General features: G+C 43.6%; 1 protein-coding gene across 1 annotated transcript in view; it reads right to left on the reverse strand.

Moving 5' to 3' along the window:
* The window catches only part of TG (thyroglobulin), a 660241-nt gene that overhangs the window by 286076 nt on the left and 354345 nt on the right, over window positions 1–19820 (reverse strand). The window contains exons 36-38 of the mRNA XM_085604890.1: window positions 14587–14721; window positions 14187–14351; window positions 7646–7865 (exon numbers count right to left, since the gene is read on the reverse strand). Coding sequence (XP_085461016.1) covers window positions 7646–7865; window positions 14187–14351; window positions 14587–14721 — 520 coding nt within the window. The remainder of the gene's footprint in view (window positions 1–7645; window positions 7866–14186; window positions 14352–14586; window positions 14722–19820) is intronic.

A 19820-nucleotide genomic window follows, 5' to 3' on the forward strand; every position in this document is an offset into this window, starting at 1 on the left:
CCTCAAGACTCCGCTCTGGCTGTGGCCCCGTCCTGTAAAATGAAATGATCATAAAACTGCTTTATTATCATTTTATTTGACATGTTTTTATCTGCTGGCTGAGGCAGTGGGATGACGCTCCTCTGCCGTAACAGAGGAGCCGCTGCTCAGTGGCGTAACGAAACTTGAGGGGGCCCCCCTGCAAGGTATGTGGAGGGGCCCCCTCGGGGCTCAACCAGGAGCTCCCGGGCCGGGGCATTGTGCTGAGGGGGCCCCCTGGAGCTTGGCCCTCCCCGCACCGCGTGGGATGCGGCGGCCTGTGTTAAGCCCCTACCGCTGCTGTTTGTTACTGGGGGCTGTTTTTGTAGCAGTGCAACAGTTTTGAAAACATCTGCTGCAGAGTTCCGTGTATACCCAGTAATTTTCAGGCAACAATAAAAGTGTCAAGATAACTCTGGTAATTAATGTACCTGCTGGAGAGAGATCGGAGTTTTGTCTAGTGGCCGTTTTAATTCATCTAAGGTAGCTCAGGGAGTTAAGATGCCTGCTGCAAAGGGCGTGTACTGTGCAGATCACAGAACAGTATATTTTGTGCATAGCTCACTGGGCTATTGCCAAGATTCAATAATCAACATTTGTATTCTGTAGGAAGGAAGGGTTAGAAATATAAGAGACATTAAAATTCCTAATAGGAATACGCATGGTGAAAAAAGAAATGCATTTTCCAACTATTAGAGGCTATGGGCTGAGACAAGGCCAAAGAAAGGTGCTCATCGGCAAAATAAATATTTATATTTTTAGAAAAGGGTAGTGAGTGGAAGAATAAACACAAAGGAAAAGATTTCACATATACTGAAAAATAGTTGGAGACTGCTGCCCTCATTAATGTTTAGTCAAGTCGTAAACAGTTATATGTGTCCCATATTTGTATGACAATAGGTACATTTACACATTTTTGTACAACATGCAGTATAGACATTATTGGAAGACCTGAACTCGAATATACCCAACATTTAGCTAACCAGAGGACACAGAATCTCTATTCTTAACATCCCGGATGTTGTCTTGTGGTAATAACAAAACAGCCCACCTACTCAGTGGACCATGTAGAGATTCAGAGCCCTAGCACTATGGGCTGTGAAGAACAAGTCTCAATTTATGAAACAGATCCCGTTGGCTGTGTTATGAATGCTGCTGAAGAATATTTATAAGAACATCAGTTGATGTAAAGGAATTCAACCATACTTACTCAAAAGAACACTTACCAAGACATTACTTCAGGAGGTCACTTTGATGTAATCAGCATGTTTCTGTCATACCCCAGTTAAACCTTGTGCCTCTCTCATCTCTTTGTATAGTTTTCAAAATGTGCCCTAGTTAATTTGATCTCACCAATGTCATAATGCTATTGTAGTACAATCAAAATGGGGATTAAGAAGATTTTTCAATATTTTATGGCCACAATGTTTTTGTCATCAGAGTAACTGTAAGGAGTGAAATAATTTTAGTATTGTCCCACCTTTTTAGGTTTGGCCATTGAAGCAGCTTAAGGTATCTCAGCCGACTATTGTTTACCACAAAGGTCATACATAGTGCCATATGTATGAAACTTTGGTTTTGCAATTTTTAGAGAATCGCTATTTGAGAATCGCAAAATGCTATGTATGTAGGATTTGCAAATAATTTTGCGAATCCTACATTCCTATGGGCCTAGAGGCCCATAGGAATGAAAGGGAAGACATTCTCAATTTGCGATTCTCAATTAGAGAATCGCAAATTGAGAATGCAATTTCAAGGGTGCCAGGGTGTCAAAAGGACACCCTGTTGCACCCCTGAAATGTACATGTGTGCACATGTGGCACACATACATGCCCTAAGGGCATTTTTCAAAGAAATCGCAAATTACCACCAACTTGAAGTTGGTGGTAATTTGCGATTCCTTGAGGCCAAATTGCACTTTTTCTGGGCCTCTTGCATTGCATTTAAGGAATCGCAATTTGAGGTTCCTTAAATGCAATTCCTTATTTTGCGAGGATGTTTTCCTTTCATACATCTCACTTAGCAAAATTGCGATCGCAAACGCCAAAATTCTGCGAATTTCGGAGTTTGCGATCGCAATTTTGAATGATATATATGGCCCATAATCTACAAACATAGAGGGACTTTTGGAAAGTAGGCTTCATCCACGGGTCTGTTAAATTGTCATTTAAATTCTGTTTACCCACCAAAGCAGACCGCGTGGGGCAATGGGTCATCACTCTTTACCCATTGGCTCCCTTCAAATTAAGTGACTGAATAAAGCTCTTGCACATTGTTCACATTCGCTTTAAAGGAGTTCTTTTCTCTTCAGTCACAAAGGGCCACATGTAAGAACCATTTTCTATTGTCGCAAATCGCCTGATTCGCTGAATCGGGCCCTTTGCGACAGCAACAATGCTTTTTGGCATCTACAAAGCCCAAATAGCGATTCGGTTACTAGTTACCGAATCACATTTGAGGTTTTGCAAGTCGTTATTTGGAAGTTGCGTGTTCAGGGAGTCCTTCCTAACACCGAATCGCAGTGGTATGTGTGAATTTTTTGCGACCACAACGTGGTATCAAAACCTTTGCAAATTACCGCCATTTGAAAAAGGGTGGTAATCCATTCGCAAATGGAAAGGTGTCCCAAGGGAACCTTTCCCCTTTGAGAATGGTTGGTAAAACATTTTTTAGGAGCAGGCAGTGGGCTCACGGATCACTGCCTACTCCTAAAAAATGAAAAGAACACTTTTCATTTTTTTTTTTAAACCTATCCTATTTTTTTTTAAGGAAAACGAGCTGCATTAAAAAAAATATATTGCCTTATTTAAAAGCAATCACAGACATGGTTGTCTGCTGACCGCAGCAGGCCACCATCTCTGTGATGGCTGCTATTCCTATTGGGTCGCAAATTGCGACCTACCTCATTAATATTAACGAGGTAGGTCGATTTGCAACCCAGTAGGAATTGCTTTTGAAATATTTTAAGTTTTACATTACGAATGCCGATTTCCTAATTTCCATCCACTAAGGATGGTAATTAGGAAATCGCAATTCCGAAGTTTTGCATATGTGGCCCAAAGCTCTTTTTTTTTTGCTTATTAGTTTTAAAAATGTGTGCCCCAGATTTATGCTGATTTACTTCATGTGTCCTTTTAAAGGCTGTTGTTATAATTGATTTTTAAGACATTATGACATTGTAGCAGACTGCAATGTGAGTGTTTTGTTGACCGATTATGTCTTCTCTTCACCTTCATAAAAATTAATGGTAAAATGCATGGCACAGCTTAAAAAAAACTCTCTAATCATTGTTTTATGTAACAATGTTATTGTACGCACATGGGGGCCACATTTATGTGGCTCCGTTTTCTTTTCTCTTTATTTTTGTGGCATATGCTGAGTTAAACAAAAAGTAAACATTGTACCACAATGCCAAGACCAGACATTTTAGCTTTGTTAATGCTTGTTCCTGTTGGTTTTGCTAGGATTAGAAATCTGTGTGCTATGACACTACCATTAAATGTGATAACACGTGCCCTTTTCCCCTAAAAATATACTTTAAAATTGGACTATGGTAGCCTTTGGTGTATATTTCAATTACCCACATGTATGGGCAAAATATATGGCTATACAAAACACCATTGTTCCCAGACTAGACTACAATTTTAAAACCAGTGCAGTGAAGCACGGCTAAATAAAGTGCTTTACACTGTATAAAACATACTTTCACAAACTTGATATGTCACTCTTAAGACGCAGAGGGCTAAAGTGAAAGGAAATGATACTAACTATTAAAGGAAAGCGTGTCTCAATAATGTAAAGTTGCCAAAAATGGTCTTTCAATGTGTATTTCCAGGTAAATTTTCATGAACAGGTCTCATTTAAATAAACATTGTAATTTACAGCTCAGCCTAAGAAAATATTTTAAAACTTGCTTAAAAGGTATTTTTCACTTTTTGCTAAAAAATCAAATTCAGTGGTTAAAATAGATTTTGATGATGGCATTGGGAAAGTGTTTTTAGCAAAGTGATTTGAGCTGCCTGAAGATAAACTGTAATAAACCAGTCCCATCGGCCTTCTTTTCTCCCTGCATCTGTAATTAGCATCCCAATTAGTCCTGAACTACTGGGCTCCTGAAGCACAGCACAGCCACTTCCAAGAGCAGGAAGGTTTTGTTGTGTAAACAATTAATTGCTTAGCAGGGATGAGTCTTTGAGTGGGTTTAATAACAGATGACAACCGATAGGACTGCCATAGCAGCCTGCTTTTTTGAGGGGAGCTAGCAAATGGGAACCCAAGTTACAGAAACCTATTCAGGTCCAGGTGTCTCACAGGCATTTGCCTCTGGTCAAAGTGGACAGAACTCTGTTCTAACACTGGGAGGGGTGGGGGGTCTTTCCCACTTACAGAGAGATGGACCTGGAGGGGACCAGGCTCCTCCCAGGGAAAGATTGATAGGGGAATCCAAAACAAAGAGCAATGAGAAGATTACATTAAGGTAAGATGCTTGAATAAATGAGGCTGAATTTTGGTGGAATTCTGCTAAGAATGGGTATGGTGAATAACCAAATCACTGGCTAGAACAGAGGATAAGAATGGCAACTAATCACCATGTCTTGACCTTGACCTGGAAGAACCTCTGAAGAAGAAAGAAGAATCTACTTGACTTCTGGAAACGATGATTGAAGGATTTCTGATCTCAGTTGGCTCCTAGAGACTGGACCTGCCCTCCACAAGTCATTTTGCTAGCCTCCTGTCCTGTCCATTGCTGCAGGGACACAAAAGGCAGAAAGGTTTTATTTTCTGAAGATGATCCATCCGGTAAATTGTGGGTGGAAACTGCAGGAAACTTTGAGAGATTTCGGTCTGGAGAGAAATCTAGGTGCATATTTACAAGTCCCTATCACCACGGGAACATCACTTTTAAAGTCATTCCTGTGGCGATACAGGCTTTGCCTTATTTATAAGGCAGCCTTATAAGGCACCCTTTCATGCTATGCTTAGAGTGAAAGGGGTGGGTAATGGGTGCTGTGGTGGGCGTTTCGCTGCAACATGCATTGATTTTGATCCTGCTCCATATTTACAAAGGTGGCGTGAATATGGGTCAGCGCCAAAATTAAGACCAGTGAAAACCTGGTCTTAAATTGGCCAAACCAAGAGTAAAGTTTAATTTCCCTAATGTTTGCATATTCTGCAGCATACATCGAAACACCAAAACACCATCCTGCACATGAACAATCATTCCCTCAACACAAGAACCATGGTGCAAGGGTGCCTTTGTTGGTGCTAGGCAGCTGAAGTTAGCACCAGCACAGGGAGAATCGCAGGGGTGTACCTTATTATTGGTTTTAGAGTGACAGAGCGCGGTGTTAGCTATTTTGGAGTTAACCTGCGCTCCTCCACTTTTGTTGTGAATATGCCCCCTAGTACTTAGATGTCTATCCTGGCGACCTGGGAATACTCCCCCCCCCCCTCCAAACCAATAACTCAATTTCCAACAGTAATTCTCTGAAAATGTCAAATTTGTACCATATGGCTAAGTGAACCGGACTACATAACCCTGTTTCTGTTTATTTATTTGTTAGTTTTTAATTCATTTAAATAAAATAATTATATTGCTGCCATGATACACTGCTACACAAGACACCAACAGGAAAAGAGCGCCGATAATGTTTGACTATTTAGTGCATAGTATTGCAATTAAACACTTTCAAATTCTATTGCTAAATCAATTATGAGTAACATTCACAAAACTGTCTATATGTTATTACTTTTAATAAAAAAGAAAAATATCCTGAAATATAAAGACATTATGTAAGTTATAAAAAATGTGTCATAAAATGTGATTATGACGAAACTTAGATGTGCATTTTACAAAGGACTGTGTGATAAATGTAGGTGTGGACAAGGCTTCTGTGGTTTAACACTGTATTTATTATCAGATCGCCTATTTGGAAATACAATACATGTACAGATACTTAATCAGCAGAATAAAGGGTTGGTGGCTACCAGTGCAGTTAGCAATGAAGTTAATTCTTTTCTGACTTATGACCCCTAAGCAAAGGTAAGAATCTATTAAAAGGGTGTTGGATAATAAAGATGGGTACATGTTTACTATACTAAAAGTGATGTGATTCTCAAACCAAGGCCCCTCTCAAGTGCTTGATTTGTAAAAAGAAAAGTAAGTACAGGGCTCTTGTCGAGAGGCCACTGCAGCTTGCACCAAATATTGCTCCTGCCAGGGCTGCCAGTGACAGTAACAACACAACTACTAACCATCAGACTCCTACAAGTGTAACAATTCAGACTATTTCATGCCCCCAAAGCTATAAGAATGGCTTGGGCGGCATGATAGTAATTTGTAATGTATATTGAAATAACTGTTGTTGTGGTCATCGCTACATTAACCAAACAGCGCCACCCTATGGCAGACTGTTACAGGCACCATTGCTGGCAATTAAGTGCAGGTACTGAGCACCCGAACCCACAGGCTCAAATTAAGCACTGCCCCTCTCTCATGCACCTACATTGAGTACTTCTTATCCCTTCCAACTACATCTTCGTCCAGCACATCTTTGCTTCTACTCTTCATCCTTCACTTATCCCAAAAGGCGCCAGATGCCATACTATAAAAGAGTGCTTTGTGCAGACACTGTGCGCCATAATACAAAATACTCTGCAGACCATGTTGATTTATTCGGGTGGCTCCTAAAGACGCCCAGAGGGGTGCGGCAAGTCTGTGATGTTCGGGCCCTCAGAGACCAGGGTGAAGAGTGCACATTTAAACATACAAGTAGCAAAACCACAGACACAGTGAAATCCTGTGCATATGCAGGGACAAGCTGGCTGTTCTGCCAGTCTGTGCCAATGGTCCACAGGGGGCTGCTCTCCCAGCAGCCCCCTGCAGACCTGCTTGACTTAACCATGCCTAAACATGCTCCCATACTCCCATTCTAGTTACGGGATCCTGTAGCGTAGGGCTGGCTAGAACATTTTTGCCAGGCTAATTTTGATTTCCAGTGAGGTCGATCATTAATGCATTATCAGCGTGGCTCATATTTATAAGAGTGCTATAGCTACCAAGGAGGGTCTCAGTGTCTCAGTAGCAGAGTGCAGTTGTTGGGCCCTTATAATAAATAAAAAAACAATAAAGAAATGCCAAAACATTTTTTTTTAATAGGGAGCAAGATTGGGAGTGGGATGGGATGGGAAGCGTCATAGGAGAGGAGATGGGATGGGATGGGAGAGGAGAGCACAGGAGAGCACAGGAGAGGAGAGGAGAGTTCATAAAACATAGTAAAAAACGAAGATAAATAGACTGAAATGTAAATAAAATTAAATAAATAGAAAAGGAAGGAGGATTAATGACTCCAGTGATTTGATAGCGGGGTTTAACACTCATCCAATATACGGAAACCAAACATATGATGATAAAAAGACCACGGAATCACCTATATGTTATAATATCTGTGAATCCTACTATTGTGGGTACTCAATTCTATCTATCTAGTTCACTAACTAGTTATTTTGCTAAAGTCGTGAAAGCAGGAGATACAATCTCTGAAGCCCTAGAGCATCTCACTTGGTGACAACACGCAGCTCCATCCACAACCTGGAGTATGCAAGTGGTACCCTGTGGCTGTCTCACCGAGGAGCAGTCGCATTCCAGGATTCCGTCCAATTGTAGGGCTCGGGAGAGCGGAATCGCTTCTCAGCAGTTGGAGCCGCAGCGTATGGGATGCCCAGGAACTGACGGATACTCTTCCATTCGGAACCCATCTGGACAGCTTGGGATTTTCCAAAGACAGTCCCGTGCGAAGCAATAAATGCTGACGTTGCAATGGACTCAGAGCTGCTGAATGACAGATCTGTTTGAAATAAGAACATTTTGAAGAGTTAGGGTCTGACATATTGTGACAGGTAAGCCTTCAGAGAGGGATAATGGAGGAGATTTTGCCAAAAAGCTAATGTCAACAAACTAATACACCAGTCTCAGGTTGCCCCATCTACCAGATCTTGTAATGGGATGTTTCATTGTTTTCAATTGTCATCAGTCGGTTAAGCACAGATTTGTATGGGACATGATGTCTTCTGAGCAGTATGGAAACAACTGAGTATATACCATTGTGTATACTGTGGAGAAGAGGAACGATGCCCTAATCCACTCTTTGAAATATTTACATTTTCCATCTGATCAAAATCCTCTGCTGATTTGTAACGACCTTAGACACGAAAAGGATACACAGATCTTTTTAATAAAAATGTAGCAACTAAACTCTGTTCGGTCATAGTCTGAAGGACATGTTCTCACAGAAATACCATAACAAGCTGATGTTTAACGCTGGTACAAATGAGGTCATAGTATATGTGGGCAACATCCGCCCTTTCCCTAGGAATTCTGACCATTCTTGCTTCCCTCCCATGAGCAATCTGTAGAATAAGCGCCAAAATTCGCAAGCACAGTTGCTAAAGCATATCATACCTAATCACTGGCACAGCAGTGATGTTGCACATCCATAGACTTCAACACTGAAGAATTCTACCACAGTATTTTTTCAGTTTTAATTAGCACACACTTGGCCCAGAGGAACTGTATGAGAGAACCAGATTACAGTGCTCGTGTTTTTAGGCACTGGGAGATTAGCTGATATGCCCAGATTGAAAGGATGTTGATCTTGTCCCATGATTCAAACCTGGCGCCAGATTCAACATTCTTTAATTCAGCGCAACGCAGCAGGACAACTTGCTGCGCTGCGTGAAAGGGAGCGGGCAGGAATGCACCATATCTATCAATGTAGGGCACATTCTGGTCCTCTGCCTGTGCTGATTCACAATCTGCAGCCTAGCACCAGCGCAGGCACTCTTGCGCCATACAGCACGGGTGCCTGCGTTAAAGGCAGGATTGTTTTTGTGCAGGGAGGGATACCTAGCTGCACCAAATCAATCCCTAGAGGAATGCAGCAAACATAGAAAGGAAACAACGAGGACAAATAAAGATATTTCTCCGTGCTGCGGCTCTGGTGGGAAGGCGTACAATTCTGATGCATTCCCAGGGTTACCAGTATTGGTAAATCTAGGAATGCTGCAGAATACATGGGTAGATGTGTTGGAACACCCACGCTCCACCTATGTAACGCTCCCTCCATGCAGAGTAATGCAAGGCAGCAACTTGCGCTCCCTTGCGTTACTCCAAATCTACCAAGCTACGCAAGGTGGCCTTGCCTGGCATGGTAAATCCCAATCTAGGTTTTGGGTCACTCTGCGTCCCCTCGCGTGGCACAAGGGTGATACACAAACTTAACAAATCTGGACCCTGGTTCCTCAACTCTAAAGTGATCAGCTCTAGCAGCTAGGCCACACCTCCTTCTCTAGTTTAAATATTTTGTTGCACTTATATTTGCTCACAATATTGACTACCATCAAATCGATAAGATAAGTAAAACTCAAACTAACAATAGGAACTCCATACTACATTATAGGTTCCTACCTTGTCCATTTAATCAATAGGTGGTAGTTGGCAGTCGAGTCAATCTGTGTACAGTGCACTGCTTTTGACCTCAATATTGTTCCGAAGAACATTTTGAGCCTGCCCAAATTGTGTCTAGTCGGATTGTTGAAACCCACACAAATTTGTGAGTTAGGTGCTGCATGTTTGAATGAGATTCTTCCTTGTACAAGTAACAAATGCAGTCTTTCCAAGAATGGCTGGTTTGCTCTCACTTTGATATGTCACTGAACACCCGAACTGCAGCAGTCTTTCAATTAACTATAGGCACCAGTGGGTTAAGGTTATTACAGTAATAAATTATCTCTTGAAAAAGTGCTCATTTATGCTCAATGGATCTTTCTCAACAAGCCTTGTCTGCAATATCACATTAAGAGACACCAAGGATGTGCATCCCTTTGAAAATTACCCCAAATGGCAATGTTGGTGTTCTACTATGCCCAAAATAAGAATGCAGGGTTCAAGCACAGCATGGCTAACCTGTCACTCTTCTCACTCATCAATGGCCTTTCCGTTGAATTAGAGGTGAAGAAATAATTGAGACACCCACCATTCTTGAGTGTAGTGGAAGAACAATGTGTGATTTGACCACCTCAGATCAAATCTTTTAAGGTCTGACTATATCACATTGTGGTAATATTGGATATTGACCAATTTAAGTATATCGCTTCATTACTGTACTGTCAGCTTGAAAACTGGACCAAGAGGGATAAAACATGATATACGTGAAGGGACCCTCATCCATATTGTTATCTGTCTGGCCACTTCCACTTTGTCACCTAGATCATATCAAGCTGTTCAAATCCCTGATCCGTTTCCTAAGTACAATATCTCCACCTATCCACTCCTTTTCAGCCATTAATTTCTATTTACTCAGTACTCCCCTCATGAATTGCCATTTCCAGGGGGTGGCTGCCGTAAGAAGTTAGCCTTGGAAGGGGGTTCCATTTGCTGATCTGCAGCAACAGTATGCTGTAGCATGGGGTAGAATTGTACCAAATTATTCTATCATACCACTACTGTAGTTTAAGGGCCATATTTAGAGTTTGGGGGACAGAATACTCCATCAAAACATGACGGATATTGCATCCACAGCATTACAAGTGCCATAGGCAATAATACACTTGTAATACGGTGGACGGGACATCCGTCATGCCTGTGACGGAGTAACCAATTCACCAAACTCTAAATCAGGCCCTTAAGGCCTGGTTTAAAGTTTGGCAGAGAGAAATGGAGTACCATCTCCACTAATCTGAAGGTCTGCCCACCTCATTTACAGACAGACGGAATTTCATTATGTCGATTGAGGAGACTACTTTGTCTTCACCAATGACATAAACCTCCGACAGCAAGACGGAGTAAGGGCCGTTACAACGCATACATTCACAACGCGGTATTTTACATCGCATTCGTTACAACGCAAGTCATTACAACGACTTGCACTGGAGGGTGCTGCACTTAGGAATAGTATGATTTACCATTCCAACTCCAGCCTACGTTACAATAAAGAAGGTGTTGGAATAGTAAATCATACTATTCCTTGGCTTAGAGCGCCATCCAGCGCAAGTCGTTGTAACGACTTGCGTTGTAATGCCCACGATGTAAACATACCGCGGTGTAATGACCGCGTTGTGAAGGTCGTTGTCCCCGTCGGAGACAAGACAATTTGTCTGCCCACCCAATTTAGAGTGGGCAAACACTTGGCCAATTTTCATGATCTGTGACAGTAAAAGCCAGTGAAAACTGCAAAAAGCCCCTCTTGTCATGGTTCGGAAGACACTGACGGGCAGTGACGCTGAAACGCGTAGCGATCGGAGGATCCCAGTTAAGTTGGGGCTTCTCGTTAACACAATTTTTATCTTGGTGAGCAAACTACGGGGCATCATATTCCGACAAACCCCAGCATGGGAAGGGTAGACACAGCTTGGAAGTGCTGTGCCACATGGCATGTCTTGTCGTGAGGAAATCCACTGGTTTTAGGGTGTGAGTATAACTGTTGACACTGGATTAGGGATTGGCAGGTTACGTAGGATTTAAGACAGAAAATCAGCTTTTGCACTGAACTGTGCATCGCATGAATTTGAGGATATTCCTATTGTATATATTTATCATACTTTATTGTTCACACCACTGCACCTATGAGCACCGTGCCGTCTGCACTTTTGCAATTTATGAAGCACCTATTCGGAGAATAAATACTAGAAACCATTGTAGACATCAAGGCGGCAGTGCTTCCTTGTAGTTTATCTTCATGTCAATTTATGAATAAAACCCACTGAACTGTTGTGTCTATTCTAATATATCCCAGGGTTCTATTTATGGGCAAAAGGCTTTGGTACTGTGCATCTGTTTATCTTCCCATGACAAGGGAGGCATTGTTATTTTTATTTTTCAAGACAAAATCCTACTTTGTGTTCTTGTTTTGGAAAATATAAAAAAAAAACATTGTTCATGTGTCGTGTGCTCCGTCATGTTGACAGATCCATTCATTAAACTTACAATGCATTCATAGGAATGGCAGTGACGGTGGATCCTGCCAATGCTAGAGATGTCTGCTCGGCTGCTGAATATCTCAGAACTGTTCAGTCAGGGACTCCGTAAGGGCAACAAGTAGTTTACTGCATCACCTGACAGAGTAAACCCCCATCCGCCAAACTCTAAATTAGCCCTTTGGGCTCTAATCTAGTGTTTGGTAATGTGAACTGGTCTCTTACCCCAACACATAGCTGCTCTTCTCTTAGCTAATAGTAGGTAATAGATACAAACCACCTTGTGGGTGTTGGAACCTCTGCATATAAAACCTATCTATTAGGGATATGAGCCGAGAAGGTCTGTCCCTATAGTCTTCTTGAATGGATTGTATACCTAATACCGGACCATACTGGCTGAGGCAGTAGAAACGGGATCTCAAACTCTCTAACACAGAGAAACACCAGGTTAGGAAATAGCGGAGAAGGGATAACAGGACATGGGACAAGAAAAGAAGAGAACTGGGCTAAGAAGAGGGCTAATCTTTCCCAATTATAGGGTGACATGCCAGCTCTGTCAGTGATAAGCTCAGAAAACAGCACCTCAGACAATAATCAAAAGATACACAAACTACAGGGAAAAGTTCTTAAACACACTCACATAGGTCAATGGAAGACGACAAAACCATTCACTCACTGAGACATTGTTGAGAGTCCAAGGGCAATAGGAAATCAAAGCCATTGTTAATATGAATTGGATAGATGGTTGCATGACCCATACCCATTCCACAAAGGGATAACCAATATCACCGTTAGCAATGACGTGTTAGGTTGGAAGGTCGAAAGATCCGCCCTGCCAACTTCACAGATGCACCATCGGCAAAATTCACCAGCAGCAAACCACCCACACATGGATCTAGGAAGGCTGTTTGCCCCATGCGACCACTTCCTTTCTCTCTCCTACAGGGTATTGTTACATCAGGAAATGCCACAATTGCAGACACTAGTCTGTCCAGGAGTCTAAAGCACCTGACACCAAGGAAGTAAAGCATGCTGGGACAGCAATAACATAACATAGCGACACACAGACAGCACAACAAGGCACAGGAGAGGAGGTGCAAAAGAGCAACATTAAAAGTAAAACGGTGGAGAAAGTGTATTACTACCAATGAGCACGAGTGACAAAAAAGAGTGCGGTAAACTATTTCTAGAAGTGCTTTTATAATGAAGCAGAAGAACAGAAGTGATGAAATAAGAATGGGTAAAGATGAGAGCATGTACTTCTTGTGTGTCATGAATATACATGAAACGAGCAGAGGAGATTAAAATAGTCGTACCTAAATCACAGTGTTTTAAAAATACCTTTATAAAAACAGACATCTAACCCAATAGGCCACAACATTACCAAAGACGAACATGTAGACATTGACATACACATCACATCCCAACTACGCAGCACTAGCTTGACATGACTCTCCAATCTTCGGCTAGTTGAGCACTTTGATGGCAGGCCACAAGACCAGCCACTCAAAGAGACGTCAGCGTTGATAACCCCACACCCAGACAAGGGCAGCCGGTGGACACATGGAGATTAAGAGAGACATCACCCGATCACCAATGAAACCACAACAGGTGCACTAAAAACACACCACACCAGGACTGACTCACGCTCTCAATCCCAGAGAACACTCCATTGGCTGTAAGGGCACGCACGTGTGGACTGAGACTTACAGTCACCTGACACAACCTTCATGTAGGCATCCTCGCTTCTGGCCCACCCAGCCACCAGCACTGTCAAGATTCCCAGGTGTGTGACTAGCTGTTCAAACCAGGTGCTTTCTTTCCATTATGAGGCTGGTAGATTTGTTTATCTCATTATAAAACCAGGACTACAAGTCTCAGAATTTAAAGAGAAAGCCTGGAGTGGGGCGGCTAATCACCCATGAAAATGGGAAACTTGGCAGCGATGCGTGCAAACTGCGCCAAGAAACGGGGAGGCCGCACTATACAAAAGCTTTTAAAATAAACCCACATTGTCTTGGGTGATTGAAATGAGTCGCTAAAAATGGTAGTTGATACTCCACTTTGAACCTCCTGGTGAGTCTGATTTTCTTCCATCCAGAAATGTCAAGGTCAGACAGAGGGCACTGTTCAGACTGATTTGCCTTTGCTGTGGGCCCAGAGCAGGAGAGGAGTGTGTAAGAGACCAGGCTTACCTTGCCTCCTATAGATATAGGCAGCTGGCTCCTTAAGCAAAAGCTGACAATGGCGGCCTTCCAGGTTGTGCGTGCAGGTCTGCGTCTCCGGGTAAAAAACACATCTCACAGCTGACGGTAGCACCTCAAGCGTAGTTACAACACAGGAGTAGTTTTGGGAACACACTGAGAAAAAGGAAAAAGGGAATAATGAAAGTAATGTTGAAAGTAGTTGAAATTTGGGAGGAGAGGTGTGTGGAAATCTAGTTTTGGACAAGTCACACATTTTATGAGATCTCACAACATTTCTTCGTGGAGAGTCAAATTCAACTCTCAGGCACAATACCACAGTCATGAAACATGTTCAGGTATAAAAGGCATATGTAACTAAAACCAGCCAATGGGAAATGTTAATAATCACCTGATAAACAGTAATTTCTGGCAGCGATGAATTCACTGGGCTGATCTAGGCTGACGTGTGCAATGTCAAAGGTTAGAAGTGACGCATCAACAAGAGTGGACGAGGACTCCAGGCGCCTCCAGGCATCTAGAGGCACTATAAGAAAAACAATCATTTCAGACCAGCATTACTGACAAACGAAACTCAACAGAACTCCAAGGCATGGCGAATCCGGCTTCACAGGAAAACTGAACTTCACTCATTCATGGAAATAACACTTCATATTAGTTCTGGCTGGACAATGCAGCTGCCTGAAGACCTATTGCTAATAATTATTTGAAGTAGTGGCATTGGCGATTTGTTGCATCATTCCGCCTTCCAGGAAGTACTCCTGCTGAAATGTGTGTGGGACTATTTTACATCTGAAAAGTGCGCGCAATCAACATGCTGTTCGTCACATTCAATTGTTTATCCAACTTGCATCCTATTCAGTAAGCACTCGTTTTGGTTACTTTTTCCCCCAACATTGGGTGAGCCAACGGGGCAGGAATTAATATGATAAACAGCATTTGTGAAAGCCAGATCTACTGGTTTTGCCAATGATTCTTCATATAGTATTTATTTATGTTTTAAATCATTTCCAGAGGGCACATAATTTGATGAAGTGTAGAGCAGAAATTATAATCCAAATCTCACAATTCCAAAATCGCTAACTTGGCACATCTAGAAGTGGAACATAAACTGGATGTTACTAGACCTCTTCATGGTCCAAACAAAATAAAGTGCTGATTGAAGAAAGAGGGGTTGTAAAACACTTTTTAAGCAGGCCGAGGTCTGCATCTGTTGCCCCCATAAAGGCAGGCAGTGTTTTGGGGAACAGAATATTGACCACTAATAACTATGGCAGTGACGTAGTAACGTTGGATTGCTATTTTTGTACTTTGACAAAAGTACTTATCTCGCAAAAGACCCTTCGGTAGGATTCGGAGGAATACACTGTACGTAGTGATGAGGCCGGATTCCTTGCGTGCGTCCTCCCGATTGGCTGAGAATGCCCCGAGGCAGTGAGGGAGGCTGTAAAAGCAGCAGGTCTCCACCCCTGCATTCGCATTCACAGAAAGATGTGACTGCAGCCCGTGGGAGAGGGACTGCAAGGACAACAAAAACCGCACTGTCTAAAAGACATCAGAGTGAGCATGAAGCGATCACGGTGACTCAGTGGTGTAGCGATATTTGAGGGGGGCCCCCTTCAAAGGGCATGCAGGGGGCCCCCGACAGCGCTCAGGCCAGGGACCTGCCAGTGACCGACCGGGCCCCCGGTGCTCGGCCAACACCCTCCGCACCGCAAGGGCTATGGGGGCTTTTTTTACACCAATGCGGGGACTCCTGTGCCCCCACCCCGAAGCCCACAGCCGCATTCACAAAGTGGAGCTGTCACTCAAGACAACTTCTGCTCTGAGAATTGATAGGAATCCTTTTCAGGAGCCCGTGTCCAATCAAGAGTCTACAAATGGAACTGAGGCTGCAAATCATTCGTACACACCCTTGTGAGTTGCAGGGAAGGTGGGGGGAGGGCACTTTCATGACGCCATTTCCCTGAAAATCGCAAGGAGTCGCAATCGGGATTGCAAATTGCAAATCTACTCATCGAAAGTGTTTAATAAATTGTGGATGTTTTTTTTTTTTACTCTCTAAGGTTGCAATTATTTGCATCGCAGACTGTAATATACCAGGCTCTTATCGGGTGCAGACTCCAGACTGTGATATACCAGGCTCTTAGTCGGGTGCAGACTCCAGACTGTGATATACCAGGCTCTTAGCGGGTGCAGACTCTGGACTGTGCTATACCAGGATCTTATCGGGTGCAGACTCCAGACTGTGATATACCAGGCTCTTAGCGGGTGCAGACTCCAGACTGTGATATACCAGGCTCTTAGTCGGGTGCAGACTCTAGACTGTGATATACCAGGCTCTTAGCGGGTGCAGACTCTAGACTGTGATATACTAGGCTCTTAGTCGGGTGCAGACTCCAGACTGTGATATACCAGGCTCTTAGCGGGTGCAGACTCTAGACTGTGATATACTAGGCTCTTAGTCGGGTGCAGACTCCAGACTGTGATATACCAGGCTCTTAGCGGGTGCAGACTCTAGACTGTGATATACCAGGCTCTTAGTCGGGTGCAGACTCCAGACTGTGATATACTAGGCTCATAGCGGGTGCAGACTCTGGACTGTGCTATACCAGGATATTATTGGGTGCAGACTCCAGACTGTGATATACCAGGCTCTTAGTCGGGTGCAGACTCCAGAAAGTGATATACCAGGCTCTTATCGGGTGCAGATATCAGACTGTAATATACCAGGATCTTATCGGGTGCAGACTCCAGACTGTGATATACCAGGCTCTTATTGGGTGTAGATACCAGACTGTAAAATACCAGGGTCTTATCGGGTGCAGACTGCAGACTGTGATATACTAGGCTCTTATCGGGTGCAGACTCCAGACTGTGATACACCAGGCTCTTATCGGGTGCAGACTCCAGACTGTGATATACCAGGCTCTTAGTTGGGTGCAGACTCCAGACTGTGATATACCAGGCTCTTAGGCAGGTGCAGACCCCAAACTGTGATATACCAGGCTCTTATCGGGGTCAGTCTCCAGACTGTGCTATACAAGGCTCTTATTGGGTGCAAACACCAGACTGTAATATACTAGGCTCTTATCGAGTGCAGACTCCAGTCTCATATATGCCTCTATTCTCAATACGGCCTCTGCAGAAACCTGGTAACTGTTCTTGTGGGGAAAAGCTGTGGCGGGTATGAACGACGTCTCCACGACTCCTGCTGCTTGAATGAGGCTCGGTGTTAACCTCAGCAAAAGGGGCATAACGAACTGATCTCTTTTATGTTGATATAGTTTCTCCTCACAGGTCCCTCAGAAACATCAGAAGGATTTAGGGGGCCCTGGGCCAAACATGTATGGGGGGGGACCCTGTTCGGGATAATTTTGAATTTATGATCCAATTTCAGCTCTTTCATGCCCTCTTTGGCCAAGTCACTCCATATCATTTTAAATGTGTTTACACCTAATATTCAGGGATAGTTATGTGTGTTTTCAATATTGTAACACAGCCGCAGCTCACTAATATCACTGCAAATAATCTCTGTGACAAGCTCCCATTTTCCATATGTGAAGTCCTGGTTTGATCTAAAAGTAACTTTGATGTGGATGTTACGTGAAACATAAACACAACATTTCTCTGCAAAATGTCTGTGATGGGCTCACACATCACCCACATTAAGAGTAAATTAAAAGAAAGCTAAAACAATCTGCTTCAGAATTATTCAAGCTCATCAGGACAGGACTCTCTGCAGAACCAAGCTTGCTCTATCAATGCGCCCCATGAAAGGCTGGGGCTCTGGGCCACAGCCCTGGTGCCCATGCCATAAAACGTCTCTACCTCTCTGGGGGTTGATCTATTCATACATTAGGAGGTTTTATGTTGACGCGAAGCCATTTATCGATATGGAATTGACCAAATAACGTCTGCGTGTTATACATAGATCTGTCAAGGCGGGAAAGACCACCGAGAAGTCTGTCTGAAATGTAAGTGTCGGTCTGTACCTGGTGGCGCCTTGGAACCCGCGCTAAGGACGCCCGGGTCACTGGTCGGGTTTCAATGTCAGTATGAGAATATTTTCAAGAAGTGCCAAAGGTTCGATGATTTAACTCTCAGGTTATTCCCGACTGCCTTTAGTGTGCAGAGCTGTTTCTGTTGCGCTCAGCGGCTGCATGGACAGCCTTCTGCAGGGCCAAAGCATAACAGGCTCACGATGGATGCTACATCAGGCATCGCGCTTTTTATTTCAACCTTCGAAGACGCAGGAGGTTAAACCACTTGCAAGTCTGACGTACAACGCACAATTAAATACACCGATAGTGCTGTTTTTTTAAAGGATATTTGTGGTGAAGTGAATGAAGGCTGCCTAACCCTTAATGATAGCTACCGTCAGATGCACTTGTGCCCTGTGCTGTCATCGGCACCCATCCGCACAGCATCTGGTGTATGGGCGCTTTAGCAATAAAGTGTTTCAGCAGAGCTATAAACAGTGCACATCTTGTACACCCCCATGTCCAGAGTGCCACCCCTGCACTTTCTGCGCGCCTTGTACTTCCAGTGCCCCAGGTGTATTCTTTTACTCCCAGGTTCATCACTGCCTGTACCCCCGGGCATTCCCTGCTCATGGCTTCACTGGTCCTGCCCCTCCAATGCCGGGCCCTGGATACCCAATGTGTTGGCCTGTCTCGGTGCCTCTTTGGCTGCCCAAAAGTTTACACCGATCTGCCTCCTTGGGATGCCCTTCTGCTCATCCACGCGGCGCCACTGCCAGCATATTTCTCCTGGCACAGTGCACCTTTCAGCCACTCGCACATCAATGCCATGTAACCCATTTATGATACCACACCGCTAGGCTCTTCACTTTTGTGCCCAAATGTATGCCCCAGCACCCCCTGACACTCTTACATCTCTCTGCCCCTGTCTGTGGCTCCTGAATCACCTTCTTTGAGTAAAGTACGCCTCCTCACTCCTATCTGTTCCTTATCCTGTGTATCTTATGTGACTCCTTGCACTTTGGAGCCACCTGCCCCTTTCTGCCCATGTGCCACATTGTGCAAATAAGCCCGTCACACTTGTTACACAAAACAAGAGGAACACGCATGCGTGCGTTTTTCGGGCAAATCCTACCAGAGAGCACAGCAGTCTGGTTGCACAGACATATTGGGGACATGCTAAAAGCTTACCTAGTATGCATTCCGCCCATTGCTCACCATTACCTTTGTGTTTTGGAACTTACATTCATTGGGGTCTATTCGCTGGCTTTGATTGATACAGGCCGTTCAGCAGATCTTTGTTCCTACCATGGAGCATTGCCTGTTTACCGCCTCTCTGGCTGGCTCCTTGTATTCTTCCATGAGTGCTCGCTTTTTGGTAACTCTTTTATTTCTTTTTCATGAGGCACCCTATGAGAGTGCATGTGTTTTCAGTTTTCTCCCTTGTATGCTAGTTCTCAAAGCAGCTGCTGCAAAAAGCATGCTTTATTTCTTTGAAAAGGTTTCCTGCCTTCTATCTCTCTGCATGACTGATTCTACTTATCTCTGGCACTAAGTTTCATCAATCATGCATTCTTGTGAGGAACAATGTTCCATCTACGAGCTTCTTTATTTTGGTGACTGCTCTTTATCAATAGCATAA

Source organism: Triturus cristatus, chromosome 5_1, assembly GCF_964204655.1.
Source record: "Triturus cristatus chromosome 5_1, aTriCri1.1, whole genome shotgun sequence".
NCBI lineage: Eukaryota > Metazoa > Chordata > Amphibia > Caudata > Salamandridae > Triturus > Triturus cristatus.